The 12,200-nt window shown below is 38.0% G+C and overlaps 1 protein-coding gene across 2 annotated transcripts in view; it reads right to left on the bottom strand.

Annotated features, from left to right (window-relative positions):
* The window catches only part of LOC149202697 (uncharacterized), a 451,520-nt gene that overhangs the window by 334,320 nt on the left and 105,000 nt on the right, over positions 1-12,200 (bottom strand). For both annotated transcript variants that reach the window (XR_016253903.1, XM_089403210.1), the window contains exon 3: positions 10,460-10,618. Coding sequence is in view for 1 of the 2 variants with exons in the window: in XM_089403210.1 (XP_089259336.1) it covers positions 10,460-10,618 (159 nt within the window). In the remaining variant the exon portion in view is untranslated. The remainder of the gene's footprint in view (positions 1-10,459; positions 10,619-12,200) is intronic.

The following is a 12,200-nucleotide window of genomic DNA, read 5'->3' as shown; positions in this document are numbered from 1 at the left end:
CTTGCATGGCCTAGAAGATCTCCTCTTTGGAACTGCGTTGTAGGTTCATCTGAACCTCCTTTGAAAGCCGCAACTTTTGGTGGTGGAATGAAGTCAGTCCGACGAACGGTTTGCAAGATATCGACTGCCCTAGTTTCAAGCCGGAAACTGCTGAAACTGAAGCTGCAACTGCAGAAGTAAAGATTGACTTGCGTGGCCTAGAAGATCTCCTCTTTGGAACTGCGCTGTAGGTTCAACTGAACCTCCTTTGAAAGCCGCAACTTTTGGTGGTGGAATGAAGTCAATCCGACGAACGGTTTGCAAGATATCGACTGCCCTAGTTTGAAGCCAGAAATTACTGAAACTGAAGCTGCAACTGCAGAAGCAAATATTGACTTGCGTGGCCTAGAAGATCTCCTCTTTGGAACTGCGTTGTAGGTTCATCTAAACCTCCTTTGAAAGCCGCAACTTTTGGTGGTGGAATGAAGTCAATCCGACGAACGGTTTGCAAGATATCGACTGCCCTAGTTTGAAGCCGGAAACTGCTGAAACTGAAGCCGCAACTGCAGAAGTAAAGATTGACTTGCGTGGCCTAGAAGATCTCCTCATCTGAACTACGCTGTAGGTTCATCTGAACCTCCTCTGGAAGCCGAAACTTTTGGTGGTGGAATGAAATCAATCCGACTGTCGGTTTGTGAGATATGGTCTGCCCTAGTTTGATAATGAAGCCGCTAATGCTGATGCTACTGATCTAGGGTTTGCTACTGCTGATATGAATCAGATTTATTGTACTATTTCTCTCTGCTGAATTATTGAAGATAAAAGAAGATTTGATCAAAGGGTTTCCCCACACATTGTGGGGTTTGTCCCTGGCTAGCCACCACATCTTGTGTCTCTTGTCTTGGCTTGTTTTCTGTCGATCGTTTAATGTTCTATCTGCACTTTACTTTATGTACATGTGATTGCTAATCGGTGGAATATAATAAGAAAAAGAAGTAAACTGTTATAAGCATATAACATACCATAACTTAACACCTCTCTCTGAACTGCGTCCAAGCTGCTGGAGAACTGTCGCGTTGTTGCTGCTGATGGAAATCAAATGAGGATTTGGGGATGCTCCCCTCCTCAGAAAATGTTGAAACTTTGGAATCGGACTCTACTCAAGAAACCCAGAAAAACCAAAAAGCTTTTCTGAAATGGCCAACCCCTGAAAATCGCCCCTTGAGGACCCACGCAATCCCTCAAGGCTCTATGCTGCCACTGAAATAAACCCACCAAAACTCTACCTGAAACTCAACCAAAATCCTCCAATATGCAAGGGTTGATCCCCTACTCAAACTCCCAGCACAAATCCCCCTGCAAACCTCAATCCAGAACTCCTACCAGAAAGAACTGCGTCATCCCTCTCAAGGCTGCGCAGTCATCCAAGATGCTCAATCCTCCTGCCAAAATGTTGATGAAACTACTGCAAAAATACTGATGGAAATACCTTGCCCGAGCATGCACTTGAAGTCCCCGGGGGCTAAGGGTGAGATCTCTGAACGAAGACACTCAATGCACTAAACAATGCTGCAAACTAGCTAAACAGCCAGTGTGCTCTAAGTCGAAGTGACTATCTCAAATGCACATAATCGAATGCCAAAATGAGGAGGCTCCTCTCTCCTTTATAGCATTGGCCTCTCTTAATCCCAAGGCTCACCTCCTCCAACATAATCCCCTCTTGCCACATGTTCCTTTTCCATCTACGCAGTCCCTCCAAGTGTCTGCGTGGGCCCCATCTCTGCGTGGTCCTTTGGCCCCCTTAGCTCCCCTTTAAGTCACAACATTGTGCTACTAGGAAGTGACTTTTTATTCTAAAAGTGAGTTATGTCCCCTTCCCTCACCTTTTTATTTACAAATAACTATAGAAGGCAAAATTGAGCAAAATCGAATATTCTAATTAGCCATGGCTAATTAGGAATATTACACTTTGACAAGCACCCACACCATGCCTAAGAATTCTGGCTAGGTGGTATTTCAGCTTGTTTATGCCTTCATACATTGTGGCATTGCAATAATTGCACTTGATATTGTGGTCATTACCGGGAATGAGTCGTTGACCATGTGCCCATGCCGAATCACGAGACTGTCTGAAACCCTTTGGTGGCATGGTAACAAAATCTGGAAGAAAAAAAAAAAAATTTGTTTTTCGATTTTAATTTTTTTTTTTTTGGTTTTGAATTTTTTTTAATTTGCAAATTTTTTTGGTTGTGTGGCTGAGTTTCTCACCCACAGGCATTCCCAATCAAAAAAATAGTTGCAAACATAAAAATTTAAAAAATAAATAAATAAATAAAATACATGGAAAACATTCTAACTAGGTTGATGAAGCCTACCTGAAGCTTAGTCTAATCCAGTGAAGCCTCCTTTAGCCTCCTCCAACAGCTCCTTCACGCTCCTTTAGCTTCACTCTCACTCACACAAATTAGCCAAACACTCAAATGACAAGTGAATGAGAAATAGAAGGGAGAGAGGTGCTTATAAAGTTTTTTTCCCCTCCAATTTTCCTTTTTCTCCACCTCATCTCCAAAAAAGAAAAAGGAAAAATTTTAAAATCAAATTTTTGGACAGTTTAAACGTTTTGCTACCCGAAGGGTCTTATAGGGGTCCGATAGGGGTCTTGTATTAAACCCACAGGTCTTATAAGGGGAAGAGGGTCTAGTACTAAATCCGAGGGGTAAGTGTAAATACCGAGGGTTTGATGAACTTTACTCGTCCGCCCTTATGACCCGTTCTTACCTGCGGGTTTTATAGGGGTGGTGCTTCACTGGCATTTAGGACATGATTCACTGTTATGTGTGATGTAGCACTAGACATGATATTACACATCTTATATATTAGTTCTCTTTTCATATTTATGTGTCAATGCATTTATTTTATGTTGTGGATGCTTTAAATATTGAAAATTTTGAAAAAAAATGAATATTTTGTATTTGCTGATTTTTTTACAATTTTTACCGATACTTTCCCGATTTTTACGATATTTTCCGATTTCGGACCCTCACCAATTTAATCCTGATCGCGATATTCGCAACATTAGCAACTATGCCAACACAATAGTGCTCTACTTCTTCTGCTTCAACAATGAAATGAAGGATTGCTCTGATAGCATGTTATGAATATAAATTATATAAAATAAATGAGTCTAAATAAATATAAATAATAAATAACCAAAATAGTGATTATCTTAAATAGTCATTAGTTAAGCGAAAAAGCATGTCTAAAAGACATGCCCAATCATGAAAGGACACCTGCCTAGGTATATAAGCAAGGCCTCATTGTAACATTCAATCATTCTTATATATATATATATATATATATATATTATTATTATTATTATTACAAATACCTTTTGTGTATTTTAAGTTTAAAAGTCAACAAGCTATAAGTTTTGTTGCTTCAGTGGTATCAAAGCCATGCAAGTCTTTGAATGTTATCCACCGTACAATATGTCGTTAAGTTTTCGCCCTGAATTCATTGAGTAGTTTAGTAAAATTCAAGACGCATTTCAGTGATTAGAAAAATCATGTGCGAAATTTACAACATGTCTAAAGAAAAGTTATGCAGAAATCCATAATAAGGAAGATAATAGCGATGGTGAAGGAATGAAACAAGGTGAAGCAAGAGAAGAAGATTTTGATCAAAATGAAGATGTTCAAATTTCTAAGTCTATCCGTTAGAAATTTAATCTGTATTCTTCTAGTTTATTTCTTCTACTCGTTAATTCTCAACAAGTCATTTAAAACATATAAATAACGAAATAAACACAATACAATCTCAACATCGATAGATCAACAGCTGAAAGAAAACAAACACACAAGTGACACCATTATTTTTGGACAACTCGTCCCCGAAAAAACCCAATGCAGGAAAACCGGTGCAGCAATTCTGAGGGTTATATTACTATGCAGTATATCCTTGAGTACAACTGGGTGCCAAACTGGCTCACCCAACAGAGAAAAACAACCAGCAGTAATGCCTCTCTATCCGAAAACAGGTATTTAGAAAACCTATCCCACGAAACCCTCTCCAGCAACTCTGAAGCACTATGTCAGCCTTCTGCTACTCTGCGTCAGCCCTCTGAGACACTGCGCAGCCTCTGGGACCCTCTGCGTCACTCATGCTGCCCTCTGCGTGGATGACACGGAACCTTTGGCCTCTGCGCTGTCTCTACTGGGCTTTGTGTGGCCTCCTCTGGCTTCTGCGTCTGCCTCTCTGCCTTTGCGTTGGTCTCTCGACACTATCTCTGCCTCTCTGTCCAGTAATCACTGCCCCTCGCATTCGACTTTACTTAGCAACCCCGCTCTAGTAAATCGAATAACTGATCACTCTGGTGTGTTCTCCAACTGACCCTCAAGCCTCCTCTTATACTTTTCTTGTTGGTCCTTCAACGACCAAGATTAAATCTCTAATCAACGGCTAAGATTAGATTTGGCTTGATACATGACTTTTGGAACCTTCTAACCTAGTTTTATATTAATACCCATTAATATTTTAATTTTCCTAAATTTAGACTTAGGAACTCCATTAAAAATATTAATTATTTTAATATCTCCCAAACCGGGTACAATCTATCCAAACCATTTCTGGTTCTTGGAGATCTCTTGTGCTTTAGCCTCTCCACCAATTTTCATGGCTAGAGAACATCTGATCCTACCCCAAATCAACAGATGTAATAGATAAAGATGAATATGAAAATGATATAGATCAAGATGATGATCCAGGTGTAGTTGTAAGGAACTCTTCCGAGAAAATTTTTGAATCTAAAATCAGCCCCATTATCAGCAAAAATGTAGGAAAATGGGACATAGGTTCAATGGAAGTTCACATGGAAAAGGACAATATTAAAAAATTGGAAAATACCCTGTCCTCTACTTATAGCCTTATTCAAGGTGCTTTAAAAAAGGAATTGGGTCCAATCAAACATGACATGAAGGAAACTAGCAGTGATGAACGTTCTAACAGGAGTGTGGGGTCAATCCAACTTGACATGAAAGAGGCTCATAATGACGAGTTGGTAAAATCATCTACTACATTTCAATTTACAGTCCCTAGCTCTGTTACAGAAGTTGCTAGCCAGGATGGGGGTTCAATGAGACTGCATAAGGAAGAGGTTAATAAAGAAGTATTAGAGAAAGAAATGTCTTTTGCCTCTACTCCTACCTCTAGCCCTACACATTATGATGCTAACCAAGATAGGTGTTCCACTGCACTTGTCAATGATGCCAAGCCTGAAATTTATTCTTGGCCTGATTTAATAGCCTCTCAATTTGAGCAGTATGCAACAGAGTTCTTTGGAACGTTTGGTAAGGAAGATAAAATCAATGAAGCTAGATATCTTCAGAATGGTTGTGAGTCATGACAAGCAATAGAGGAATATCATTGCCAAGTTGTTGAAAACCATTCTATAGAGAAAGAAGAATGATGACACTGCTGCCCATCAGACATTTGATTCAATATCTGTGGCAAATACATATTTAATCACCGAACTTCCAGATAAAATTGTTTTGGGCAAAGTGATTGATTTAGAGACTCCCTTTGCAATGATTGTGTAAGCCATAAGAGAGCTTGAATTCAGATGCATCGTGGAATCAAATCCTTGGTAATCATTTTAGGCAGCAGAGCTCTCACACGCCGAGACAGCTAGTCTATCGGACAGTTGGCCCTTGGCTGAGATATTTTGTAACTGATTCAAAGCTCTCACTCTCCTTATAAATAGGGGGAAGAAACACTTAATACAGGTTCCGGAATTCTGCACCTGAGGGGCCCAAATTCTATCATTCCACTTTTGGTTCTATCTGCCTGTTTAGGAGGGACTTGAGCTATGTATTGCTAAATGTAAATGGACTGGTGAATTGGACTCATTTTGAAGGATGAATGGAACTCTTTGGTGATTCCAATTAGAGAAATGTGCAGTATGTTTCCCCTTTGTTTATCACTTCATGTATGTTTCTCTCGCTCTGAAATAGTGTAATGAAGCTGTCGGTTTCACTCTTATTCATGGTTGTATATTTTGCTGCTAAGTAGTAACCGTACCTGTGGTAGTTACAGATATTCTTGTGTTATTCGATAGCCTACAATAACTATATGAGAACAGATTTACATATGCTAATTAGTAACAAATGTATTCATGATTTATAGATCTTGGGATCTCAATTAGCTCTCCACATTTCTGCCATTCCACCTCTTCAGTCTTCCATACTTCTGCCGGAATATTGTTGCTTAGGATTCTGTATTATTCCCAACCCTATGCATCGGATTCCTTCCTTTCTCTCCTCCTCTTCATTTTACTACAACTCCAATATTAAGCTACCTATTGTTGTGTGTCAGCCACCAGAACCAGACATTTCTCTTTGAGATTGGCCCATTTTACCCCTTGAGCATTTGGATCCATGTATTGGCTTGAGTTTACCTTGATGAAGGCCTATTGAACCAAGCCCCCTTTATTATCTTTTCAAACTACGTGACAATTGGAGTGCAGCAGAAAGCCCCATTGATAATCTTCCAAAGCACTCCTCTCTTTAAGATGTCCTAGGCACTGGTCTACAATCAACCCAAAGGCTGTCTCTAGGAAGCTTTCTATATCTCCTAAAGCACTTGTGCTACAGGTGCTAGAAAAAGCGACAACAAGTTGTATCTTAAGTGTATAGATATCATTTTGTGATTCAGATCTTCAGCGTGAGGGGAAGTCTTTGGTTGGACCAACCAACTCTCAAGACATAAAAGTTGGAGAGCCTATTGTGTTTTCCAACAAGGACTTATCTAACGATTTTGCAAGGGGTTGTTAGTCATTGCTTGTGACAAAAATTATTTATCTACTCTATTTTCTCTATTTCGTGCTTTAGCTAAAAAGATCTGCTAATATAGAGAATATTACTAGCAATTCAAGGAACGAAGTTGTACTCACATTACTTCGAATTAGCTCTTGTGAATTATGTAAATACTTTTATAAGTTTTATATATAGATCCACCCTTGTATATAACTTTCTTCATTTTGTATATATTTTCGGGTCATTTTCTTTTAGCTTTTTTGTAGATCTAAAGAGGAGGATGAGGGTTTGGCTTGGATCTATTTGTAAATAAATTTTGCAGGTGATTTTGCCCCAAGATCAAGACAAATCAGACTTTTTTTGAAGGCAAACCCTCCTGTATGGCTAGGGTTTTTGAAGTTCAACGAAGATTTCAAAGCAGTGTTACACTTCTAGGCTTTCTCTTTTCAAGCCGCAAGCCATAAAAGATTATACCTTGCTTCTAGATCGAATTTCCTTGGAGGGTTTTCATTGAGAAAAAAATTACACTTCTTTTCTAAGGATATTTTGTCTCAAAAACAATTTGGAGGAGCGCACTTGGGGTTTTATCATCTAAATTCAATTTTGGGTGAGGCCACAAATAATATTGGCATCAAGTCATCTAGTCGTAAGCCTAGAAGGGCTTGATCTTCTGTTTAGTGATTATTACAGTTAACCATTGTCAATTTTGTAGAAAAAAACAATATTTTTGAAGCATTTTTCCTACAATGTTTTGGCAAATATCCACTGTTTTGAAGATTGGTTTTTGACATTATATATTTTTTGAAAAGAGCCACAAGCTTTGGGAGGCTTACCTCTCCTAGCAGATGGTTCCAGGAAGCTGTCCATCACCTCAGATCTGAAACTTCTTTGGCTTGAAAGATCACCGAAATTTTTCCAAGGATTTGTGGCCTAAAACATTTACAAATTAATCACGATTTTTTTAAATTTAATTTAAATTTTGGGCTATTTCCTTACAAAGCCATGAGCCTTTAAGGGTTTCCTCCCTCTTGGCCGTGAGCATTTTTGGAGATCTTTTCTTATCTTTGTTGATGTCAAGTGTTATTGGAAGTGAAGAATGATTCATTTGGAAAATTTACAAGCAAGTTGTGAAGTGGATCTTTTAGTATTTGCCTTGTAATTTCCTTTTTAATTCATTATAACTTGGGGAGGAATCTTCTTGGTTACTATAAGGTTCCTTATCATTTGCAAAACTCCTCAAGATTAAAGAACCCTTCTCACTGTCAAAAGGCTTCTCATCATAATTCTAATAATATAAGTGATCTTCTTGCTTAAGGGAGCTTCGAACTTGGTTCCATGGTATCCCCCTCCTTATTTAAAGGGAGGATCTTTCATGTTTCTTGATCTCACTAACTTAGCTCTCGGAATGTAACTCAAAGTTTCCAACTTGCTCTTGTTCTAGTTTCATTGTGCATTCCTGATTAAATCTACTAACTTGATTCCTTCATTGGATCTAGGATCTTATTGCTCTCATTGCTATTGGTTACTTGATCTATCTTGTGAATGAGTAGTTATTGTCTTTATCTCATTTAAATTTTCTTTTCTTATTAGCAATCTCATTTGCCATCTTTAAACTTGTGCTTTGAATACGTAATTCCTCACTTGAAATACAATTGACACAACATAAGATTAGTGAATAAGAACATCTAAAGAGCACTCTTCATTAAAGGAAAATTGAGCTATTGTCATTGTTTCATTGGAAAACCCTTACATGCTTCATTGAATCATTGTCATAAAGCCATATCATTGTGATCTTGTATCTTGGGATCTTATTGTAATTTTGAGCATAAGTAGAATAGCATTTCTCTCATTTGAAGCATCATTGCTGAAATTGGATCTCATTAAAGCATTTGCATTTGCATTCTAGATCTAAACTTACATCCTTAAAATTTACCTCCAAGCATAAGCTTGGTTGAATAGAAAGTTTAGGACAATCTTCTCCACCATTCAATTTAAGGAGCTTGACACCTAAACAATAGTTAAAACGAGCGACCTTGCAAATCTCTTGTGGGTGAGTCCCTTGTAGGAACAGAGGCACTTCAATTGCTAGAAGCCCTGGGTAGGTATCGTTAATGAGGCAACAACCTCCTTTCCCAGCACTTCTTCCAACAACCTTGTTCTAAAAAAAGTTTTGACAATTGAGGAGAAGGCATTCACCCATAGGCTAGGCATATAACTTAAAATCAACCAAGATCCTTGCATCTCACATAGATTAGTCTTGCATTCATTCTCTAACATTCTCTTTCAATTGGTTATTTGTAATTAGAATTGTGGGCTGATTCTTTACTTGCAAGCTTTTACTTTATACTTGTTAGTTTCGTGCTCATTAGTATCATATCATCTTTACTTGAAGTACAAGTTTTCTTTCCTTGCAAGTTGTATTGAAATCCTATTGCTCAACTGTCTAGTTGCTTTTAATCTCTTGATCTCTTGTACTAACCTTGTCTTACAAGTGTTGTAATTTATCCTTAAGCATTGTTATAAGGCACTAGTCTTTCACCTTTAAATCGTGTTGAGTGTCATAGTGATCAAATTAAATCTATCTCTTAATATCTAAATTGCTCATTGATAATCACACTCGCGAATTCATCTTAATTCAAGTTATCTAGAGAGATAATTGCCTTGCCTTAGATCTCCTAGACTTCTTGTTTCAACAAGTTTTCCATCCTTTAGGGACTCCCCCACCCCCCCCATAGCTTGCCTAGGAGAGAGCTTAAACAGAGTGAGTAGGGAATAGGTGACAACCACTACTCTGAGCATTGCGCCATAAAGACTATACCTTGTCAGGAAGGAAACTTTTCCCACATCTAGGTGTATATCTTAGGCGACAACATGACGCAACCATGCACGATCAAGAGTGATGTCCTTTAGGTCCAACATGTCATAGAGAAAAGATGTACCCAGTTGAAGGGGGTCTGATAGAGCCACTGGAGGGAGCAGCCCACATACTCCAAAGTATGCTCTCGGGTTCGGTAAAGGCACTCATTCATTTTTTTTGCACAACCCCCTCAACCATTGTAAATGGGTGAGGACTGTTCCCTTGTTTTCCTTTTACGGACAACTTCAACCCAAGAGTTAAGTGTCTACTTCTGTGTTTCTACCTCTTGTTTAAAAAGTGCCTATTGTGAGCACATTTCATTTTGTAGGTTCTTGATGTGGGAGAGCTCTGTTTGCAATGTGGGAGAGTCTATCGATGTGTGAGAGAGAAAAACTTAGTTGCATTGACAAGTGGCATGGTTGGCAACAATAATTTATACAATTTCCAGCCAACATATGCAGTACTACAAGCAAAGAAATAATAGAAAAATAGTTTCTGAAGCATCCATTGATCTCCAGGAAAGAATCGACAAGCGCTCTTTGTCAAAAGAAAGGCACAGTAAAGTTTAAACAAACAAAAATAGGATGGAAGCATAAGACAAACCTTCCATTAGGGATAAAGGTAATTCAAAGCTGCTCATTTTGCAGCAAATGAATTGAATTCAATATACATATTAAAAATTCAACAACCCTTTCCTTAAATGGAATTCTCATGTGTGTCCTGAAATGTATGTCACAGCCTATACCAAAAAGAAGAAGGGAACTGTGTTAGAATCGATAAAAAATAATTATTCCTTTTGGGCAGTTTTTTATACCTGAATGGAAGATTTTGCCGTCTCTTTTGCCCATAATGCTGGTAAACCCTCACCGGCATCCATTGTTGACTGTGCTAAGCAACCACGTATACCTAAAGATTCAACTGCTCTGGCCATTCCGGTTACATGTTGACCTCCAGCTTCTGCAAAGCAAGTTACCTGTTCCACAATTTAGATAGGAAGAGTAGAATAATTTCAAGCATTTACAGTTACTTCAATAAAGCATGCTCTTCCTAACATGTTTGACATTAATGATGAGTACAAAATGAGCAAGCTTTCTTGTGCATATTTGACTGAAGGTACTTATACAGTGTGAGCACAATACTCACATGACATGTTTTCTCTTACAAGTTGCAGCACCATTTATTTTCCTCCAAACAAGAAAATAATATTTTCATCTTATTTTCAAATCTACTGTCTACTATCTTAGTGATTATGGTAAATGTACATCTCTAGGAAGACAAACTAACCCGATTGAAGCTAAATTTCAATACGGAAATTTATGTCTCTAATGTCATAAATGATAATATATCCATCGTATCAGTAGGATGTAGCTGTCTTTCAGACATATATCTACCTACTGAGAAATAATATTAATCCATAAATGAAGATCAAGTGCCTTTCCAAAGTTGAAAGCTGTGCAACTAATCTTGATTCAAATATTGTAAACATGGAAACAATTTTAATTATGTCTCAGAGGTTAGAGAAGCAGAGAACACCCAATCAAATCAAATCTATTATTTCAAGAAAGGTTGTTCAGGTTCAGCTGGGAGGGAACCTAGTCCTCTAAGACCCTTCCTTAAAGTCATGGGAAAGATGCTAGGGCTGAATAGAATATTAATATAATGGTCATATCATTATATCATTTTAGAATAGATTTAAGTTAATAATGATAATATATCCATTGTATCTGTAGGATATTCATATATGTGTCTTTCAGACATCCATCTTCCTACTGAGCAGTAATCTTAATCCATAAATGAAGATCAAGTGCTTTTTTGTAATATACCAAACAGAAACTTTTGCCAGACACTCGGAATTTCAACTCACAAAATGCTTCAAGTAAAATTTCATTCAATTAACAGAACATTGCCATGTAAAATTCAACAACATAGAACAACAAATTAACAACATAATGAGCAGGAATTCTCATCTTTATTTATAATATATAAAAACTGGGGGGTTTTACATGCTGAAACAACTTCTATAGCTGAGATGGAAACTGGCTCAAGAATCTGCTCCGATGCTGCCCTGGCCCTCCAAAACTGGTCTGAAATACAACTGTTGAGCTCTCATGTGAATTCTAGATGAATTCACCAAGGGGAGATGGGTACTCGCCCAATCTCACTGAATCACCTGATGGTTTCTGTCCTGGGGTTACTGCTGAAGTAGAGAACCAAGTTCTCAACCTCTCATACAAGAAGAAATACCAAATCCAAGATGTCCTCTAATGGTCTCTTCCTCCTTTGTTTATAGATCTGATGGACCCCTCTAGAAGATCCTATTTTAATTTTTTCAATCATTGAGCATATTTCCCTTAATTAAAATATTCTTTTTAATGTGGGAAAATGGTAAATTGTCCACCATGCCTCCTTAGGCCACCAAAAATCACTTCTAACTATCCCATCCAATAGATCTTCTCGTTCCGGTTCCAACGAGCTATTACGCTAAGGTGTTCTGCCAAGTATTCCTCCCGAAATGCCACCTTAAGCGTAACTAATTGAGTTAAGCCCATTAATAA

The sequence above is a fragment of the Pinus tabuliformis genome, chromosome 2_1 (assembly GCF_031772625.1).
Source record: "Pinus tabuliformis cultivar Carrire ecotype Pingquan chromosome 2_1, CPIR1, whole genome shotgun sequence".
Taxonomy (NCBI): domain Eukaryota; kingdom Viridiplantae; phylum Streptophyta; class Pinopsida; order Pinales; family Pinaceae; genus Pinus; species Pinus tabuliformis.
Note: the sequence above shows the minus strand (reverse complement) of the source record. Positions and strands in the feature narration are given on the sequence as shown.